Here is a 22,237-nt window from a genome sequence, read left to right as displayed (position 1 = left end):
CAGAAAGGAAGGGCACCGAAGCTCAGACTTCCTCTCCAGGGTGGAAGCCGCCGGAGCCGGGCCCAGGCCTTCCTCCCCACCCAGGCTGTCTGGGGCAGCGGGGAGAGGGGGTGGGGACAGAAGAGGTCCGTGGCAGGAGTTGGGTCTGGGCCTCGGAGCCAGTGCGGCTTCCCGAGCCTGTGGCACCCCGGGGGAGCTTCATCTGCCCTGGGAGCTGCTGGTTGGGTGTAGGCAGCAGGTTCGCCGGGAGATGGAACTTGGCAAGGAAGAGTTCAGTTACCTGGAAGGTAAGGCCCCAATTCCTTCCTCTGCAGGGGGTGGGCGTGGAGGTCAGGAAGTGTCCTTGGGCTGCAGGTGCAGGGTAGGGGGCTATCTGGGATTGGAAACAACTCATACATGCAGACCCACAGACTCACATACACATACATGCATATGCACACACACTCATGCATACACATGCACAGATGCACACACTCATGCATGCATATGCATGCACAGACTCACACACATGCACACATATATACAGATACACTCACACCTGCATGCAAACGCATGCAGACTCACATACTCCACCCTCTCTACTCATCTTGACTCTCTCGCCCCCCTTTCCCTTCGCCACTCTCGCTCCACTAACCCACAGCCTTGGATCACCTCCTCCGTCCGCCTCCTACGCTCCTATGCTCGAGCTGCTGAGCGCTGCTGGCGAAAGTCCAAGCACCAAGCAGACCTCACACACTTCAAATTTATCCTTTCCTGCCTTAACTCTGCCCTCTCCTCCGCCAGGCAAAGCTTCTTCTCCTCCCTCATCGACACCCATGCCCGTCACCCCCGCCGATTGTTCCGGACCTTTAACTCTCTCCTTAGGCCCCCTGTTCCTCCCCCTCCCCCATCTCTCACCCCCAATGATCTGGCCGCCTATTTCCTCACGAAAATCAACACGATCACGTCTGAGCTCCCCAAAGTCACCCCTCCGCCTCTCCCCTCCCCCCCACCAACCCCCTCCCCTACTTTCCCATCCTTCCCTGCAGTATCCTCAGAGGAGATCTCCTCCCTCCTCGCAAGTGCCACTCCCTCCACCTGCGCCTCGGACCCCATTCCCTCTCACCTTCTTAAAACCATCGCCCCTGCCCTCCTACCTTCCTTAACTTCTATTTTTAACCACTCGATCTCCAAGGGCTCCTTCCCCTCTGCCTTCAAACATGCCCACGTCTCCCCCATCCTAAAAAAACCCGCTCTTGACCCCACTTCCCCTCCAGTTATCACCCTATCTCCCTACTACCCTTCCTTTCCAAAATCCTAGAACGAGTCGTCTACAATCGATGCTTAGAATTCCTTAACTCCCATTCTCTCCTAGACCCCCTCCGATCTGGCTTCCGTCCCCTCCACTCTACCGAGACTGCTCTCTCTAAGGTCACCCGTGACCTCCTTCTTGCCAAATCCAATAGCTCCTACTCCATTCTGATCCTCCTTGACCTCTCTGCTGCCTTTGACACTGTCGACCATCCCCTCCTCCTCCATACCTTATCTCACCTTGGCTTCACGGACTCTGTCCTCTCCCGGTTCTCCTCTCACCTCTCTGGCCGGTCATTCTCGGTCTCCTTCGCTGGAGCCTTCTCCCCCTCCCATCCTTTAACTGTTGGAGTTCCTCAAGGGTCAGTTCTTGGCCCTCTTCTGTTCTCCATTTACACTCACTCCCTCGGTGAACTCATTCGCTCTCACGGCTTCGACTACCATCTCTACGCAGATGACACGCAGATCTACATCTCCGCCCCTGTCCTCTCCCCCTCCCTTCGGGCTCGCATCTCCTCCCGCCTCCGGGACGTCTCCACCTGGATGTCGGCCCGCCACCTAAAACTCGACATGAGCAAGACTGAGCTCCTCATCTTCCCTCCCGAACCCGGTCCTCTCCCAGACTTCTCTATCACCGTGGATGGCACGACCATCCTTCCCGTCTCTCGGGCCCGCGATCTCGGTGTCATCCTTGACTCGTCTCTCTCGTTCATCCCACGCATCCTATCCGTTACCGAGACCTGCCGGTTTCACCTCTACAATATCGCCAAGATCCGCCCTTTCCTCTCCACCCAGACGGCTACCTTACTGTTACGGGCTCTCGTTATATCCCGGCTAGACTACCGTGTCGGCCTTCTCTCTGACCTCCCTTCCTCCTCTCTCACCCCGCTCCGGTCTATTCTTCACTCCGCTGCCCGGCTCATCTTCCTGCAGAAACGATCTGGGCATGTCACTCCCCTTCTTAAACAACTCCAGTGGTTGCCTATCGACCTCCGCTCCAAACAAAAACTCCTCACTCTAGGCTTCAAGGCTCTCCATCACCTTGCCCCTTCCTACCTCCCCTCCCTTCTCTCTTTCTACCGCCCACCCCGCACGCTCCGCTCCTCCGCCGCCCACCTCCTCACCGTCCCTCGGTCTCGCCCATCCCGCCATCGACCCCCGGGTCACGTCCTCCCGCGGTCCTGGAACGCCCTCCCTCCTCACCTCCGCCAAACTGATTCTCTTTCCCTCTTCAAAACCCTACTTAAAACTCACCTCCTCCAAGAGGCGTTCCCAGACTGAGCTCCTCTTCTCCCTCTACTCCCTCTGCCATCCCCCCTTTACCTCTCCGCAGCTTAACCCTCTTTTTCCCCTTTTCCCTCTGCTCCTCCACCTCTCCCTTCCCATCCCCACAGCACTGTACTCGTCCGCTCAACTGTATATATTTTTGTTACCCTATTTATTTTGTTAATGAATTGTACATCGCCTCGATTCTATTTAGTTGCCATTGTTTTTACGAGATGTTCTTCCCCTTGACTCTATTTATTGCCATTGTTCTCGTCTGTCCATCTCCCCCGATTAGACTGTAAGCCCATCAAACGGCAGGGACTGTCTCTATCTGTTGCCGACTTGTTCATCCCAAGCGCTTAGTACAGTGCTCTGCACATAGTAAGCGCTCAATAAATACTATTGAATGAATGAATGAATGCATGTATACGCACAGTCTCATATCCATATATGCATGCATATGCACAGATTCAAACGTGGGCACATACAGAGACACAGAGCACACAGATTTCATACTGTATCGCATACCCCTACACCTGTAATGTCCAAAAAGACGGTAGTTGAAGCAGAGACACACCTACACAGAAACGCTTCCATAGAGGGACACATACATATACATAGAGAAGCAGCGTGGCTCAGTAGAAAGAGCACGGGCTTGGGAGTCGGAGGTCATGGGTTCGAATCCCGGCTCTGCCACTCGTCAGCTGTGTGACTGTGGGCGAGTCACTTCACTTCTCCGAGCCTCAGTTACCTCATCTGCCAAATGGGGATTAAGGCTGTGAGCCTCACGTGGGACAACCTGATTACTCTGTATCTACCCCAGCGCTTAGAACAGTGCTCTGCACATAGTAAGTGCTTAACAAATACCAACATTATTATTATTATACATACATAGGGACATACACAAAGCCCACTGAGAGACAAGGAACATGTCTAATTCCCACATTTGTATCTTTTCCCAGTGCTTAGTACAGTGTTCTGCACACTGTGTCCTTAATAAATACTATTCCTCCTCCTACTACTACAAAGACACACACAAGAATACCTACATACAAAAACATACAAAGAGACATAGACATACACCCCCCCCCAGAGCACTATAGTCCGGTCTCTTTCCTGAGTCTGTCTTTCCTGCCTCTGTTTCTCTGCTGCCTCTCTGTGCTCTGTTTGTCCATCTCTCTCCTTGGAGAAAGGGACTGTGGGTTGGTTTCCTCCCATCTGTTTCGCTCTCCTCAGAACACCCAGCCTTTGTCTTATTTTAGTGTCCATTTCTCCTGCTAGACTGTAAGTTTCTCGAGGTAGGAATAGTGTCCACTTACTCTATTGTACTCTCCCAAGGGCTTAGTGTAGTATTCTGCCAACAGTAGGAGTAAACACTGAGCCAGAGTGTGAAGATACCCCACCAGCCCCTCAGTACTTAATGATTAAGTAATTAAGTACTTAATGATTAAGAGTTTACTGTATGCAAAGCACTGTACTATGTCCTGGGATGAAATACACAGGTTGGAATTAAACATGGTCCCCATCCTTTGGGGGTGTCACACATCAGCTAGTGATTGCAAGAGAAGGGGGTGGTCCATAGTCTCAAAGGCAGCTGAAAGGTCCAGGAGGATTAACATGGAAGAGGGCAGAGTCCCAAGATCGTCACTGGCCGAGAAATCTGGGCTGGTGACTCCAGTTTTCTCTGCAGGCTGTATAAGCCCGCTCCCCGGGGTGACCAGCCCAGCCATGACCAGATCGGGAAGTGACCTCCACTCTCTGGAGGGGGCAGAGATCTCGGGACTCCTTCCCAGGGGATTAGAGAATGGCATTTATGGAACTGGAGAAGCAGCATGACCTAGTGGATAGGACTCGGGCCTGGAAATCTGAAGGACCTGATTTCTAATCCCGGCTTCGCCGTTTGTCTGCTGTGGGATCTTGGACAAGTCACTTCACTTCCCTGTGCCTCAGTTCCCTCATCTGTAAAATAGGGATTAAGACTGTGAGCCCCCTGATTACCTTATATCTATAACAAATATCATTACTACTGTTATCGTTGAGGGTTTATGATGACCGAAGCACACTGTAAGAGCTCAATAAATACCACTGATTGATTGATCAGGGTCCATGTGTCCCAGCAGTCAGGGCCAAGGGTGGGTTACACCCATTCCCTGCCGGAAGCCTGATTGAGCCTCCCTAGTGAAGTCCCGATGAAAAGGAGGGAGGCGGACGGCCTCAGTCTCCCAGAACCCAACCTCAACCTCTACCTTCCCCGCTTCCAACCCCGCTCCGGCCTCCCTACTCTGGGGCCAGGCTCCACGGGGCCGCAATGTGGCAGAGGGGGGATCCCCACAATCTGCAGCCCCCCATCTCAGGGGACAGAACCCATCGGAGACCGAAGGCCAGAGTAAATACACCCACCCACTTAAAGAAGGTCCAGCCGGGAGGCTCCCTAAGCCCAATTTCCACCCACAGAGCCCTTCTGAACCTCTGGCCCATTCCCACACCTGCCTCATCCTCTGCAGAAACTTGGCCTGCAGCATCATCGACGACACTGAGTGAGCACAGTGTGCAGGACACTGTACTAAGCGCTTGGGAGAGTACCACAGACATGACCCCTGCCCTTATGGAATTTACAATCTAGTGGGGGCGGGGGGTGACACACACAAAAATTGCAGAGAGGAGAAAGTAATCGAGGGTAAAGATGGTATACATAGGTGACCCAGGAGGTTTTCAGCATCCAAGTGCTTAGGTGATGCAGAAGTACTAAAATGGCAAAAGCAGGGTGGGGTGGAGATGAGAGATTAATCAGGGAAGGCCATCTAAAGGAAACTTGGTTTCCTGAAGGGCTCTGAAGATGGGCTGTGAAGATCCAATAGTCTGTTGGATGTGAAGGGGGAGGGAGGCTCCAGGAAGAGGGAGATTGAGAGAAAGGTCAGCTATGGGAGAGAGAAGGATGAGGTTAGCTAGAAAGGAACGAAAAGTGCAACTGGGGTGTATTGTGGTAAGAGAGTGGATGACCAGGAGTAGGAAGCATCATAGCCTAGTGGCAAGAGTACGGGCTTAGGAGTCAGAGGTCGTGGGTTCCAATCCCAGCTCCGCCACTTGTCTGCTGGGTGACCTTGGGCAAGTCACTTCACTTCTCTGGACCTCAGTTCTCTCATCTGTAAAATGGGAATGAAGACTGTGAGCCTTGGGTCAGGGACTGTGTCCAACCTGATTACCTTGTATCTGGCCCAGCGCTTAGTAATAATAATGATGACATTTGTTAAGCACTTACTATGTGCCAAGCACTGTACCAAGAGCTGGCTGAGTGCCTTAAGCCTATGGTAATGATTTCAGCTTGATGCAGAGAGGAAAAGGCAACCTTTGAAGGATGGCGGGAAGAGGGGAGATGTGTAGAGTATGATGATCAGAAAGATGATCTGGGAAGTAGAGTGAAATATTCACCGGAGAGGGGAGAAGCTGAAGGCAGGGAGATCAGCCAGGAGACTGATGCAGTAAACAAGGCAGGGTAGGGCAGGTGCTTGGTCCAGCAGGGTGGCTGTTAGGATGGAGAAGTAGTTAATTCTGGAGATGTGGAGGAAGAATTCCCCCTTCTCGCTCGTTGTGGGTGGAAATGTGTCTGTTTGTTGTATATTTTACTCTCCCAAGTGCTTAGTACAGTGCTTTACACACAGTAAGCGCTCAATAAATATGATTGAATGAAAAGAACCAGTCGGATTTGGTGACAGACTCAATTTGATAAGGAATAGAGGATAAAGCCAAGGTTACCAGCTCCAGAGATGAAGAGGGTGGTGATCCTGCCTACAGTTACAGGAAAGTTAGGCAGAGGAGAGGGTTTCGGGGAAGATTAGTTCAGTTTTGGATTTGTTGAACTTGAGGGACGGGTGGAACATCCACATAGAGAAGTCCTGGAGGCAGAAGAAGATGTCAGATTGCAGGGAAGGAGAGAGGTCAGGGCTGGGGCTGTAATGTCCAAAAAGACGGTAGTTGAAGCTGGAGAAGTGGATGAGGTCCCCAAGGGAGGGCATGCAATTAAAAAGTGAATTTTGAGGTACCCACACAGTTGGGGGGTGGGAGTCAGAGCAGGAGCCAGAGAAAGACATTGAGAAGGAGCAGTGCCTCACATGGGGGTCACAATCGAAGTAGGAGGGAGAACAGGCATTGAATCTGCATTTCTCAGATGAGGAAACTAAAGCCTTGAGAAGAGAAGTGACTTGACCGAAGTCACCCAGCAGACAAGTGGAAGAGCAGGGATTAGAATCCACTACCTCTGACTCCCCAGCCCCTGCTCTTTCCACTAGGCTTCAGCCCAGCCCATTTAGGGAAGCACCCAAAGGGAAGGCTGGGAGCTGATTTTTTGGGGGGTCCCTGTCTCCCCACCCCTCTCTCCCTCTCAGCCATAATAGAGAACAGCAGCAGCAGTGATGGTGAAGCCTTGGAGGATGAAGATGCCAAAGACCAACATGCCAAGGTCAGTCCTGATGGGGTAAGGCGACCCCTCAGGGGACACTCTGCCCGACTCGCAGTGGCCCTGAGGGTCATTTTTATAGACAGTAATTCCTTATTGACTGAGCTCCCCTCAGCCCAGAGCCCTGAACTGGGCACTAAACTTGCGATAATATGTGCTACAGAATCATTCATTCTTTCAATCATGTTTTTTCATTCATTCAATTGTATGTATTGAGCAAAGTGCTGTACTAAGCGCTTGGGAGAGTATAATATAACAACGAACAGACAGATTTCTGCCCACTGCAAGTTCACAGTCTAGAGGGGGAGACAGACATTAAAATAAATAAATAAATAAATAAATTCAATAGTATTTATTGAGCTCTTACTATGTGCAGAGCACTGTACTAAGCGCTTGGAATGTACAATTCGGCAACAGATAGAGACAATCCCTGCCCATTGACAGGCTTACAGTCTAATCGGGGGAGACAGACGGACAAAAACAATAGCAATAAATAGAATCGAGGGGATGTGCATCTCATTAACAAAATAAATAGGGTAATAAAAATATATACAAATGAACAGACGAGCACAGTAGTGAGGGAAGGGGAAGGGATGGGGGAGTAGCAGAGGGAAAGGGGGGGAAGGGGGCTTAGCTGAGGGGAGGTGCAGCGGGGGGCAGAGAGGCAGCAGGGGGGGCAGAGAGGCAGCAGAGGGAGCAGAGGAAAAAGGGCAAGCTTAGTCTGGGAAGGCCTCTCGGAGGAGGTGAGCTCTCAGTAGGGCTTTGAAGAGGGGAAGAGAGTTAGTTCAGCGGAGATGAGGAGGGAGGGCATTCTGGGACAGCGGTAGGACATGGGCCAGGGGTCGATGGCGGAATAGGCGAGAACAGGGGCCGGTGAGGAGGTGGGCAGCAGAGAAGCAGAGCGTGCGGGGTGGGCAGTGGAAAGAGAGAAGGGAGGAGAGGTAGCAGGGGGCAAGATGATGGAGAGCCTTGAAGCCTAGAGTGAGAAGTTTTTGTTTCGTGCGAAGGTTGATGGGCAACCACTGGAGGTTTTTAAGAAGGGGAGTGACATGCCCAGAGCGTTTCTGCAGGAAGATGATCCGGGCAGCGGAATGAAGAATAGACTGGAGCGGGGAGAGACAGGAGGAAGGGAGATCAGAGAGAAGGCTGACACAGTAATCCAGCCGGGATATTACGACAGCCTGTACCAGTAAGATAGCCGTTTGGGTGGAGAGGAAAGGGCGGATCTTGGCGAAATTATAAAGGTGAGATCGGCAGGCCTTGGTGACGGATTGGACATGTTGGGTGAATGAGAGAGCTGAGTCAAGGATGACACCAAGGTTGCGGGCTTGAGAGACGGGAAGGATGGTTGTACCATTCACAGTGATAGGGAAGTCGGGAAGGGGACAGGGCTTGGAAGGGAAGATAAGGAGCTCAGTTTTGGAAATTACAGATATATACGTATGTGCTGTGGGGATGGGAGGGAGGATGAATGAAGGAGCAAGTATGAGCGGGGCAGAAGGGAGTGGAAGAAGAGGAGAGGAGGGCTTAGTCAGAGAAGGCTTCTTGAAGAAGATATGCCCTCAAAGCGGCTTTGAGGCTGGGGAGAGCCATTATCTGTCTAATATGAAGAGGGAGGACTTTCCAGGCCAGAGGTAGGATGTGGGCGAGAGGTCGGCGGCGAGATAGACGAGATCGAGGCAAAGTGAGAAAGGTTAGCATTAGGGGAATGAAGTGTGTGGGCTGGGTTGTAGGAGGAGGCTAGCGAGGTGAGGTTGGAGGGGGCAAAGGTGATTAAGAGAGCTTACTATATGCAGAGTACTGTACTAAGCACTCGGGAGAGTATATTATAACAATGAACAGATGCATTCCTTGTCCACAAAGAGCTTACAGTCTGGTGGGAGAAAGACGTTAATATGAATAAATCGGCCACCAGAAATCTGGGGCATTGGAATGGCCAAATAAAAGGGGGGAAGGAGGGGAAGAGGAAAGGAAGGAAAAAAGGGAAGGGAAAAGAGGGGTGAGAGGATCCTCTCCCAAGTCTCTCCCTCTCTTTATGGAGGCCCCGACCGACTCCGTGACCCCTCTCCTGTAAATCCATATCATCCCCCGTGGCCCTGAACCTCGTGAAAGCTAGTGCATGCCGAGCCCGAGCCACACTTGCACAAGTCTCATTATCCTCATAATAATAACTACAATAATAATTGTGAAATTTGTTAAACACTTAACATGGGCCAAACACTGTACTAAGTGGACCAATAGAGTCAAGATAATCAGACAGCATACGATCCCTGTCCTGCGTGGGATTCACAGTCTAAATAGGAGGGAGAGCAGGTTTTGAACCCTCATTTTATAGATGAGGAAACTGAGGCACAGAGAAGCAAAGCGACTTGCCCGAGGTCACACAGCAGGCAAGTAACAGTGTTTATATTCCCTCAGATGAGAACAGACCCCCAGTGCAAGCAGGAGGGCAGCAGGTTAGAGTCTGAGAGGCTGTGGGATACCTTCCCTTGGCCTTAAAACTCTGAAGAGCCGCTCATCTGGCTGAGATGGTTCAGGGTTGAGCCTGCCTGGAGGCAAAGGGGTGAACAAGATGACCTCTCCAGACCCATTCCAGCCCAAAGAGAAATGTCTCTTGTCTTCAGCCTGTATGAAGTGAAATTTACTCTCTCCATAGTACAGATGGCTCAGAGAAGTTAAGTGACTTACATAAGGTCACACAGCAGTTGCCAAAGTCAGAACTCAAAGCTCCAGTCCCATCTGCTAATCACTGTTTCCACTGGACTCTCCTCCTTCCCACTCAGTCCAGGCGTCCTCCCCCCTGACCCAGCCCCCCAACCATCAACTCCGCTCCCTTCCCGGCATCAGCCCAGAGAGGGGAACTTCTGGCCACAGAGGCTGGGTCTCCAACCCACTGCAGGAACCAGAATCTATGGGGATGGGTGGGAGCAGGACTCACTGAATTCTACCCTGGTCTGGTCTGGTCTGAGCACCCAGTAGGAAGCGAATTCTGGACTAGAGATAGATAGAGAGACAGTAGAGATAGATATAGATTAGATAGATAGATAGATAGATAGATAGATAGATAGATAGATAGATAGATAGATATAGATAGATAGATAGATAGATAGATAGATAGATAGATAGATAGATAGATAGATAGATAGAAGATAGACTCCCTGCTGTTAAGGGCCTAAATCTGATGAGGGAGGTGGGACAGGAGACACACATACATACACGCACACTGTACTTGCTGCTGGGGGAGGGACAGAGAGAGGAGGAGACAAGGTCCCTGACCTTGAGGGGCTGCTAGTCTGATGGAGGACACAGCATTGACCCAGACACAAAATTCAAGGAACAGATTCATTAAAATATGCAAAAGAACACAGATGAAAGAGCACAAGCACCCCCTACGCCCCATAGAGTTACTTGAGCCGGGTGGGTTAATCCGGGCAGGTTTTCTAGAGGAGGTAGAGCACACTAACTCTTTTCCTGCTGCCTGAAAATGACCGAAACCGAGAACTAGGGAACTTGTCTGTTTCAGTATATATCGCAAGTGAAGCATGTATGATAAGTGAAGAGAGAAGGACCTGGGAATCAGATGGTCATGGGTTCTAATCTCAGCTTGGCCACTTTTCTGCTGGGTGATCTTGGGCAAGTCACTTCGCTTCTCTGGGCCTCAGTTACCTCAACTGGAAAATGGGGATTGAGACTGTGAGCCCCAAGTGGGACAGGGAATGTGTCCAATCCTATTTGCTTATACCCACCCCGGTGCTTAGTACAGTGCCTGGCATGCTTAACAAATACCACAATTATTAGTATTGCTTTATTATTATTAAAGAAATTAGACTCCCCATCCTCCATGGGCATGCTCAAATCTGGAAACCAAGGCCCAAGCAGGCTAATCCTCTCCCCCACCCAGACCACATCATACCACCCATGCGAACCTGCATTAAATTCACAGGTCCTCACAGACCCAGGACAGAGGTGGACAGCGATGGGCAGAACCTTCTCCCTAGCCCTCGGTGCGGCCTTATTTCTTCCCAGTGTCAGAGGTTGTTATTGGTCCCAAACGATCCTACTGCCAAAATTTCTCACCTTTAAGGCTCTCCCGACCCCGCCTTCCTTCCTTGCTTCCTTTTCCAGTAGCCTGGCCACATCCCTCTGGGGCTGGGATGTTATGGAGGAAGAGGTCCATGGCTGACCGGGGAAGTAGGGACGATTCCAGGGTGGTGGAGATAGGACTGCTTACCATTCCCCTCTGAGATGGAGTCTCAGGCCAGGAGCTGGGTGTCGCTCCTCTGGGGAGGAGAGTGAGGAGTGATGGAAGAAGGGATCCATGGCTGACCAGGAGGGAAGGGGGGATTCCAGGGTGGTACTGAACATTCTCCTCTTAGATGGAGTCTCTGGGCCAGGATCCAGACTTCATCCCTCTGGGGGGAGTTTTGGGGATGGTGGTGATGGAGGAGGGAGTCCAGGGCTGACCAGGGAGGAGTGTGGGGATCCAGGGAGGTGGAGACAAGACTGCCAACCATTCCCTTTTCAGCTGGAGTCTCCAGGCCAGGAGCAGGATAGCATGCTGAATGAGTTTGAACATGGTGAGTGATCCTAAGTCTCCCTCCCTTCCTCCCCTCCTCCCCAGTACTCCCACCTGAGGAGGGCCAAACGCTGGGACTGGGACCAATCTATCTATCAGTGGTACTTCTTGAGTGCTTACTGTGGGCAGAGCCCTGTACTAAGCACGTGGGAGAGCACGGTACAATAGAGTCTGTAGACATGCTCTCTGCCCCCCAGGAGTTTACAGGCTAGAAGAAGATATAGATGTTAAAATAAATGACAGAGATGAACATAAAAGCTGTGGGGCTGAAGGTGGGGTGAATATCAGATGCTCAAAGGGAACAGATCCAAGTGCATAAAGGGATGCAGAAGGGAGAGGGAAGAGGGGAAATGAAGGATTGTTGGGGAAGGTGTCTCGAAGGAGATGTGATTTCAGCAAAGATTTGGAAGGTAGAAAACGTGGTGGTCTGCCAGATATGAAGCGGGAGGGAATTCCGGGCCAGAGGCAGGACATAGTGGAGGGGTCGGCAGCAAGATAACAAGATCGAGGTACAGTTGGCATTAAACGAGCCATGTGAACACTTTGGGTTGAGTTAGATAAGCCAAAGGTCCCTGGATTCTGAAAGAAAGTAAAGCTGGAATCCCAGAGGACCCCTGGAGCAAGGGTCAGCAACCCCCAGGCCCAGAAATCCCCCCATTCATTCATTCATTCATTCAATAGTATTTATTGAGCGCTTACTATGTGCAGAGCACTGTACTGAGCGCTTGGGATGAACAAGTCGGCAACAGATAGAGACAGTCCCTGCCGTTTGACGGGCTTACAGTCTAATCGGGGGAGATGGACAGACGAGAACAATGGCAATCAATAGAGTCGAGGGAAAGAACATCTCGTAAAAACAATGGCGACTAAATAGAATCGAGGCGATGTACAATTCATTAACAAAATAAATAGGGTAACGAAAATATATACAGTCGAGCGGACAAGTACAGTGCTGTGGGGATGGGAAGGGAGAGGTGGAGGAGCAGAGGGAAAAGGGGAAAAAGAGGGTTTAGCTGTGGAGAGGTAAAGGGGGGGTGGCAGAGGGAATAGAGGGAGAAGAGGAGCTCAGTCTGGGAAGGCCTCTCGGAGGAGGTGAGTTTTAAGTAGGGTTTTGAAGCGGGAAAGAGAATCAGTTTGGCGGAGGTGAGGAGGGAGGGCGTTTCGGGACCGCGGGAGGACGTGACCCGGGGGTCGACGGCGGGATGGGCGAGACCGAGGGTCGGTGAGGAGGTGGGCGGCGGAGGAGCGGAGCGTGCGGGGTGGGTGGTAGAGAGAGAGAAGGGAGGAGAAGTAGGAAGGGGCAAGGTGATGAAGAGCCTTGAAGCCTAGAGTGAGGAGTTTTTGTTTGGAGCGGAGGATGATAGGCAACCACTGGAGTTGTTTAAGAAGGGGAGTGACAGGCCCAGATCGTTTCTGCGGGAAGATGAGCCGGGCAGCGGAGTGAAGAATAGACCGGAGCGGGGCGAGAGAGGAGGAAGGGAGGTCAGAGAGAAGGCCGACACAGTAGTCTAGCTGGGATATAATGAGAGCCTGTAACAGTAAGGTAGCCGTCTGGGTGGAGAGGAAAGGGCGGATCTCGGCGATATTGTAGAGGTGAAACTGGCAGGTCTCGGTAACGGATAGGATGCGTGGGGTGAACGAGAGAGACGAGTCAAGGATGACACCGAGATGGCAGGCCCGAGAGACGGGAAGGATGGTCGTGCCATCGACGGTGATAGAGAAGTCTGGGAGAGGACCGGGTTTGGGAGGGAAGATGAGGAGCTCAGTCTTGCTCACGTTGAGTTTTAGGTGGCAGGCCGACATCCAGGTGGAGACGTCCCGGAGGCAGGAGGAGATGCGAGCCCGAAGGGAAGGGGAGAGGACAGGGGCGGAGATGTAGATCTGCGTGTCATCTGCGTAGAGATGGTAGTCGAAGCCGTGAGAGCGGATGAGTTCACCGAGGGAGTGAGTGTAAATGGAGAACAGAAGAGGGCCAAGAACTGACCCTTGAGGAACTCCAACAGTTAAAGGATGGGAGGGGGAGGAGGCTCCGGCGAAGGAGACCGAGAATGACCGGCCAGAGAGGTAAGAGGAGAACCGGGAGAGGACAGAGTCCGTGAAGCCAAGGTGAGATAAGGTATGGAGGAGGAGGGGATGGTCAACAGTGTCAAAGGCAGCAGAGAGGTCAAGGAGGATCAGAATGGAGTAGGAGCCATTGGATTTGGCAAGAAGGAGGTCACGGGTGACCTTAGAGAGAGCAGTCTCGGTAGAGTGGAGGGGACGGAAGCCAGATCGGAGGGGGTCTAGGAGAGAATGGGAGTTAAGGAATTCTAAGCATCGATCGTAGAGGACTCGTTCTAGGATTTTGGAAAGGAAGGGTAGTAGGGAGATAGGGCAATAACTGGAGGGGAAGTGGGGTCAAGAGCGGGTTTTTTTAGGATGGGGGAGACGTGGGCATGTTTGAAGGCAGAGGGAAAGGAGCCATTGGAGATTGAGTGGTTAAAAATAGAAGTTAAGGAAGGTAGGAGGGCAGGGGCACACCTCCCACCGATCCCAGCAAGGTTTCTGACAGCATTACTGGGAGCACATTCCCAGCACTACCCCAGAGGCGGCTGCATTTTTCCATCCCTGTCAACCCCCAGCCTCCCGGGCCCTGCTGGAAGAGCTCTCCATCCTGGAGGCCGAATTCGAGATCGAGAAGTCCTGCCGGCAACAAGCCGAGGTCTATGCCGCAAAGGTAAACGAGTCTAGTGCCGCTGGCCGCTCCTGTGCCCCTTGGGCCCATCCACACATTCCAGCCCCACCTCCAGGGCCCCTGACTCTGCCCCACATCCAGACCTCTCCCCTTCCCTCCACCAGGTGAGCCAGGAGAACAAGCAGCTGAAGAGGATCAGCGTGGCTCTCCTCCCGCACCTAGACCCCCAGCACCTGCAGATTGTGAGCCAGGAGGAGGGGCTTCCCGAGGACCCCATCCCCCATCCCGCCCAGAAGCAGGTACAAGGTGAGTGGCAGGGCTGAGCTCAGGAGAGCAGGGATTGGGGAGGGGGTGAAGATGAAGGGGGAGGGAGTCTGCCCCATCCCCACACTCGTTCACACCCCTGAATGGTCACCGCCCAGCCTTCTGGCAGTTCCCTTTCTGAGTGGGGAGACAGGACCCTGCTCATCCTGACACACTGTGCCGTGGCAGGAAAGAACAGAGGGAGTGGAGAGGGAAAGATGCCAGCAGCTTGGAGAGTGGAGGGGAGAAAAGGATGAGGAAGCTGTGTGATCTAGTGGAAAGAGCCCAGGCCTTTGAGTCACATATCCTGGGCTCTCATTTCAACTCTGATGTTTGCTTGCTATGTGACCCTGGGCACTTGAGTTCTCTGGGCCTGTTCCCTCATATGTAAAATGAGAAATAAAGACCTAGTCCCCCACCCTCTTATATTGTGGGCCCTTTTTGAGACAGGCACTGTTTTGGGCCTAATACTAATAATTACGGTATTGGTTATGTGTTTACTATGTGCCAAACTCTATTCTAAGCAGTGGGGTAAATATAAAGTTATCAGGACACAGTCTCTGTCCCACATGGGGCTCACAGGCTAGTAGGAGGGAGCAGGATTTAATCCCTATTTTACAGTTGAGGAAAATGAGGTACAGAGCAGTTAAGTAACTTGCCCAAGCTTACCTGGGAGACAAGTAGTGGTGGAGCAGGGATTAGAACCCAGGGTCTCTGTCCCCTAGGCCACACTAATTCTCTTACCTGATTATCTTGTATATACTGCAGTGCTCGGTGCATAGTAAGCACTTAACTGCCATTATTAGTATAACTATTATCAGGCTTCCTACAGGGGTTGAGGTGCAGTGATTTTCAAGGAAGGGGGGAGAAGGGGCCCCAGTTGTCCAGGGGATGAAGTTGTCTCTGATAGCCCTTCGGGATCACCAAGGGAGAAGTGGTTAGAGAGCTCGAGAAGGGTCTCGGAAAGGAGGAGTTGACCTGGGATGACGAGGGAGGGGAGGTGTTCCATTTGTGCTTCCTTGGGATTTGCGGTTTGGTGTGAAGTTTCCTCTTTTTCCTAAAAAGGGAAGTTACTGTTTCTCTTTCTTAAGAGCTGCAGACCAAGGTGTCCACCCTCCTGGGAGAGAAGAAGGACTTAACCCTTCAAGTGCAGGAGCTGCAGAGCCAACTGAGGAAGAAGGAAGATCAGGTCACAGCCAGGCCCACTCCCAGCCTTTCTGCTCCCCCTCCTCCCCCTCCCAATGAATTGATTAATCAGTGGTATTTATTGAGGGCTTTCTGTGTGCAGAACAGTGTCCTAAGTATTTGGGAATCCCTCAAGGTTCAGTTCTAAGTCCCCTTCTATTCTTCATCTTCACCCACACAGTAAGTGTTCAATAAATTCCACTGATAGATAACAATAATAATGGGATTTGTTAAGCACTTCCTATGTGCCAGGCACTGTACTAAGCACTGGGTTGGATACAAGCAAATTGGGTTGGATACGGTCCCTGTCCCACATGGGGCTCACAGTTTCAATCCCCATTTTCCAGATGAGGTAACTGAGGCCCAGAGAAGTGAAGTGACTTGTCAAGATCACCCAGCAGACAAGTGGCGGAGTTGGGATTAGAACCTATGACCTTCTGCCTCCCAGGCCTGTGCTCTATTCACTACACCACGTTACAATACATTGAAAACTACATTCGCCACTCTCCCTCTGCGGCGGAACTGGGCAATTAAGCTGTGTGACCCTGGGATCACCAGGCAATCTCTCCGGGCTTTGGCTGGTTCCCTCTATCAGGGGGTTAAAGCTGTGTCCTGAGACTCTTCTCAGGCCTGCTTGGGCAGACTCAACTGCTCAGTGCCTCAGTTTTCTCATCTGTAAAACAGGGATTAAATCCTGCTCCCTCCTACGAGACTGTGAGCCCCATGTGGGACAGAGACTGTGTCCTAACCGATAGGTGAGATTTGCCCACCTAGAGACCTGGCAGTGCCTTACTTAAACTGTAACAGGGCTAAGGAGAAAGAAACACTCCATCCTCCCCAGTCCAAAGTGACTCCACGTCAGGGGAAAGAGAGAGGACCTCCCCTCCAAAAATGCTCGGTAGATGTGTCTGGCTGTGTGTCTGGAGGGTCTGTTGGGTTCTATGTCTAACTGGGGGCTATATCGGGTGTTTGTGTGGGTGTAGGTGAGATTGTCTAGTTGAGTTTGTATATTTGTATAGTATGTCTGTGGGTCAGTCTGGTAATTCGCCTATCAGCGTCCGTCCCACTGTGTGGTGCAGGGGAAGGCTGACTCTAGATTCAGTGTCTGTCATAGCAGTACCCTTCCTGCCTCCCACCTCCCCCCTCCAGATCCTAGAGGAGCAGCTGGAGAATAGCTCCCTGAAGTTGGCCATGGGACGTAGCCAGAAGACCCTATGGGAGCTGAAACGAGGTGAGAAAAGCTCCAGCCTGCTCGGTACCTGGTTCTCCCCGCTTCCTGGCCCACATCTAGTGGGTCAGCATCGCCTCCGGGTCCCGGCCCCCAGCGCGCAGGCATTCCCTGGGCAGCTGGTACGTTTTGAGGGCATCCCACAGAGCGTTGTGTCCGTCCATGTGAGGCCGGGTCCCTTCTCCGGGGGCCCCCACCCTGTCCCCCCACCAGGAGCTCCCAAACTGGCGTGGTCCCAGAACACGGGTGACCCCTCCGAGCTGGGGGACTTAGCCTCGGGAACTGAAGCGGAGGGAGGCTGGTGCTGAAAATCAAATCACCGGACAGAAAAGCCTTAGTACAGGGCAAGGGCTTAGTACAATGCTTTGCACATGGTAAGCACTCAGTAAGTACGACTGAATGTCTGCGCAGGACGGGGGTAGACTGATGGCCACCCAACCCTCACCCCAAAAGGAGTGACACCCTCTCCCTCCTGAATCCTGCCCCGAGAATGGTGAATGGCCCCCAAACCGGACACTGGCCCCTATCCTTTCCTCAGGGAGCATACTGCAGCAGAAGGACTCGAGGTTAAATATCAAGGTGACCTTCTTGTCCCTGTCCTGCCCACAACAAGCTTACAGTCTAGACGGGGAGACAGACATTAATATAAATGAATAAATGACGGATATGTACGGAAGTGCTGTGGGGCTGGAAGCAGGGATGAAGAAAAGGAGCAAGTCAGGACCATGCAGGAGGGAGCAGAGAAGAGGAATGGAGGTCTTAGTCAGGGAAGGCCTCTCGGAGGAGATGTGCCTTCAGTAAGGCTTTGAAGGAGGGGAGAGTCATTGTCTGTCACATATGCGGAGGGAGGGTGTTCCGGGTGTTCCAGGTCAGAGGCAGGATGGCAAGAGGTCGGCTGTGATTGAAGCACAGTGAGAAGGATGAGCGAAGTGTGAGGGCTGGTTTGTAATAGTAGAGTAACAAGGTAAGGGGTAAGGTGCTTTAAAGCCAATGGCGCGGAGTTTCTGTTCAATGCGGAGGTGGATGGGCAACCACTGGAGGGGCTTGAGGAGTGGGGAAACAAGACCTGAATGTTGTAAAAAAAATTACCCAAGCAGCACTCTCTCCTAGGCAGATCCTAGGGCTGCCTCGCCTAAAATACCATTTTAGTACCAATCGATCGATGGTAATTTACTGAACGATTACTGTGTACTGTACTAAGCGCTTGGGAGGGTACAGTACAGTTGGGAGTCAAAATTCCTGCCCACAAGAAGCTTACAAGGCTATAGGGAGAGACAGGCATTAAAATAAATCACAGACAGGGGAAGCAGCAGAGTGTAAGGATTTGGACATAACTGTTGTGGGCTGGGAGTGGGATGAGTATCCAAGTACTTAGTGGGTATCGATGCAGAATGGAGGGAGAACGGGGTGGAAAAATCAAAGGTTAGTCAGGGAGACATCTTGGAGGAGATGTGATTTTAGTAGGGAATTAAAAATGGGGAAAGCGGCGATCTAGCTGATGTGGAGTGAATTCCAGGATGGAAGAAACTCTGGAGGAGCTGGGATTTTAGCAGGGCATTGAGGATGGGAAGAGGGAAGAGTGGTGTTCTTCTAGGTATGGGGTGGGAGGGAATTCCAGGACAGGGCAAGGATGCAGGCAAGAGGTTGACAGAGAGACAGACAAGATTGAGACACAGTGAGCAGGTTGGCATTAGCGGAGAGTTATCTGTTGTTTTGTTTTATACACACGCTTCCCCTCCACATTAACTCTTTTCAGTTTCACTTTATTTTGGTTCTCCCACACGGGCCTAGCTGGGGGCTGGGTCACAACCCTCATGGTGCCCAGGGGGTGGAGTGGGGGGAACAGGGTCCATCTCCTCCCACCTCCCTTTCCTCCTAACCCCCACCCCCAGCCAAGCCAGCCTACCTCAGCTGACCCCTGTCTGCCCTCCCTCTTTCCACGGCCTCGCCCGCGGTTATGGGCGCGCAGCCTCCCATATGGCCATGCAGGAGTGCAGCGAGGTGAAGCAGCAGTTGGAGGTGGAACAAGATCTTCGCCAGCACGCAGAGGTCTTTGCCCGCCAGGTACCACCGCTGGGTGCTGGGCGGGCGAAAGGGGTCAGGAGGGAACCCGGGGTCGTGCCCTCTGTTTCCCTTCCTGAGACGTGCTACCCTGGCAGACCTCCAGCCTGCCACACATAATAGTAATAATAATAGCAATAATCATGGGTTTTGTCAAGCGCTTATTATGTGCCAGACACTATACTAAGAGCTGGGGTGGGTACGAGCAAATCGTGTGGAGGACAATCCCTGTCCCACATGGAGCTCACAGTCTCAATCCCCATTTTACAGATTAGGTAACTGAGGCACAGAGAAGTTAAGTAATTTGCCCAAGGTCACACAGCGGACAAGTAACGGAACCAGAATTAGAATGCATGACCTTCTGACTCCCAGGCCCATGCTCTATCCACTACACTCTGTGTTTGCCTGTTTGTGTGCGCATATACACCTCAGGGTACACGAGGCGCAAGGGCCGGGGTATGGGGTTACAGATCTGTGTGTATCTGTGGATGTGTGTGGCTAGGAGTTTTTGCATTTGCAAAGGATTATGTGGGTGTTTCTGCCTGTGAATGTGGTATATGTGAGCAGTAGATCTGCTTGCTTGTTTGAGTGTTTGGTCTGTCCGAGTGTGTGTGTTGGGGGGAGTGGCTGGGGGCAGGTGGGGGGCGGCACTCCCCTGGTTTCTTTGATCCGCCTCACCCAAACCCTTCCCCGCCGGGATTGCCAGTCAGTCCCTCTGCTCCTCAGCCCCAGGGGGCCAAAGCCGCTTGGATCCTGCTGCCCCCTCCCCATTTCCCCCCCCCCCGAGAAAAGATTGAGGGTCCCGTCCCAGACTGGCTCCTAGGGGAAGTGGGAGGACATCCATGCTGCAGGAGCCTGTGCCTATCACACCTCAGTCCTGGGAGTCGAAGAACTGAGAAGTGGGAACCCCAATCCAGCCTGAGGCTCCACTTATCCACAGCCTTTCCCTGGTGACCTCCTCTCCCCAACCAGACTCCCCCTGAGGCTCTTGCCTCCCTCTCCCCACACCAAGTGCAGATGTTTGGAGAGACTGCACAGCCTCACAGAAAGAACCGTGCTCAGGCATCCGAAGACCTGAGTTCTGATTCCGGATCCTCCGCTTGCCCGCTGTGTGACCTTGAGCAAGTTACTTCACTTCTCTGGGCCTCAATTTCCTCACCTGTAAAATAGGGATGAAATACCCATTCTCCCTTCCCCGGGACTGCGAGGCCCTGTGGGGCGGGGACTGTATCCGAGCTGATTACGCCGTGGCTAGCACAGCGCTTGGCACATTGTGAACTCTTGACAAAAACCATCATCGTTGGTATTAGATGCTGGTGAAGCAGAAGGAGGCAAACCGGCAGAGTGCCATCCTGCTGCAGGGCGTGGCCCCTGGTGCCCAGCTCCTGGCAGCCCTGGAGGAGGTGGCCACCCTGACCCGGACCCTGGAGGAGGTCAGGCAGCAGCACAAGGAGCAAGTAAGCACTGGCCTGATGGGAGGCAGAGGGGCGGGTTCATTCTTGAACTTATTGTTATTAATAATAATAACAATATTAAGCATATATGCCAAGCACTGTTCTAAATGCTGGGATAGATAAGATAATCTGGTTGGACATAGCCCCTGTCCCACATGGGGCCCACAGTCTTAATCTCCATTTTACAGATGTGGTAACTGAGGCACAGAGAAGTCAAGTGATTTGTCCAAGGTCACAGGGCAGACAAGGGGCAGAGCAGGGATTAGAACCCAGGTCCTTCTGACTCCCAAGCCCATGCTCTTTCCACTAGACCAGGCTGCTAATCAGATCTGCATCCTCTGTTCACCCCTTCCCTCTGCCCCATAGGACTTATACATATCTGTACGTATCTGTAATTTAATTATTTCTATTATTGTTTGTCTCCCCCTCTAGACTTTGGGCAGGGAATATGCCTACCAAATCTGTTATATTGTACTCTCCCAAGCGCTTAGTACAGTGTCCTGCATGCAGAAAGCACTCAACAAATATGATTGATTGATTGGAGTGCAGGTCTCGAATCCCACTCCTGTGCCCTGGACCAGTCCCCGAGGACCTGGGCTTGGTTTTCTGTCTTCCAGGAGTCAACTTGAACCCGAGCCCATGCCCAGCGTGCCCCCAGCCTCTCAGAGCAGGGCCCTGGACCTCGGGACAGATGTCGCATTAGGATTTGGGTCGGGGGAGGTCAGCAAGGGAGAGGAGTCTGCAGGACAGGACTGGGGCGGGAAGGCTGCGCAGAGAAAACGGGGCAAACGCAACCAATATGGGATCTTTCCAACCCCACCGGGAAGCACTCTGATCCGGTCAGAGACTCCGGGGGAGCAAGCCTGGGTGTCCAACCCGGACAGCTGGAGGGTAAGGGGTGGAGTAGTCGCTTCATCCTAAGGGGAGTCAAGCGGGGAGAGCAGTATTTCACCAGCACCCGCCGCCCCAGAGCCGAGCCTGGCTTCTTTCCCTGGCCGCCTCCCCCAGGTGCACCTCCTGAAACTGGACCTGCAGACCCGGCCGGGCCCAGAAGCGCTGGAGGCCCTGAATGAGGAGCTGAGGACTGCCCGAGAGGAGACCAGCCGGCTGGGGAAGAGACTGCAGGAAGCAGAGGAGCGGAATGCCCGGCTGGAGGCTGAAGGCGGGTAGTGCCCGGCCCCCAGGACCCCCCCCAGGACCCCCCACTCCAAGACCAGAACTGGCCCTCTGGACCGGGGTCCCGCATGGGTTATCGTGGGGGGGACCACCTGTCTGAAAGGTCACGACCCCACCTTGCCACGCCCCAGAGACCCCAGGTTGGGGAGCGGAGGGCAGAGCGGGGGCCTGGGGGGGAGTGCGTCCCAGTCACCCGCAGGCCCTGGACCGGGGCATCTCTTCGCAGTTGGCAAACTGGGTCAGCAGATGAAGTGCGCTGCAGCCTCGGCCCCTGAATCGGAAGAGAATCCTGTCCCCCCCTCACCCCTCCCATCACCGCCTCCCCCGCCGCCCCCTCCGCCGCCTCCCCCACCCTCCACATCCCCACTGGAGTGAGTATCACCGCCCTTGTGCCTGGTGGGCCCTCTGCCTGGAGCCATGTCAGGGGGTGGTGGGGGTGGGCATGTGCTGGGTGAAGAGAGGAGCTGGGGGAGGGTTGGAGGGGGAAGGGCTGGGGAGGGGGTATGTCCAGAGGGGGTGGGTGAAGGGAGGTGGTGAGAGACCAGAGAATAGGTAAATCACACTCCCCGAC

The 22,237-nt window shown here is 52.9% G+C and overlaps 1 protein-coding gene across 1 annotated transcript; it reads left to right on the top strand.

Annotated features, from left to right (window-relative positions):
* Positions 1-22,004, top strand: LOC103170145 (shootin-1-like). Its single transcript, XM_039914675.1, has 10 exons — positions 1-287; positions 6,939-7,012; positions 11,535-11,586; positions 14,207-14,301; positions 14,424-14,565; positions 15,654-15,751; positions 16,897-16,978; positions 18,945-19,039; positions 20,347-20,493; positions 21,499-22,004. Exons 1-10 carry the CDS (start codon positions 251-253, stop codon positions 21,658-21,660), a joined length of 984 nt encoding a protein of 327 aa, XP_039770609.1. The 5' UTR covers positions 1-250; the 3' UTR covers positions 21,661-22,004.
* The last annotated feature ends 233 nt before the right edge of the window (positions 22,005-22,237 follow it).

This window comes from Ornithorhynchus anatinus, chromosome 18 (assembly GCF_004115215.2).
Source record: "Ornithorhynchus anatinus isolate Pmale09 chromosome 18, mOrnAna1.pri.v4, whole genome shotgun sequence".
In the NCBI taxonomy this organism is placed as follows: Eukaryota; Metazoa; Chordata; class Mammalia; order Monotremata; family Ornithorhynchidae; genus Ornithorhynchus; species Ornithorhynchus anatinus.
Note: the sequence above shows the minus strand (reverse complement) of the source record. Positions and strands in the feature narration are given on the sequence as shown.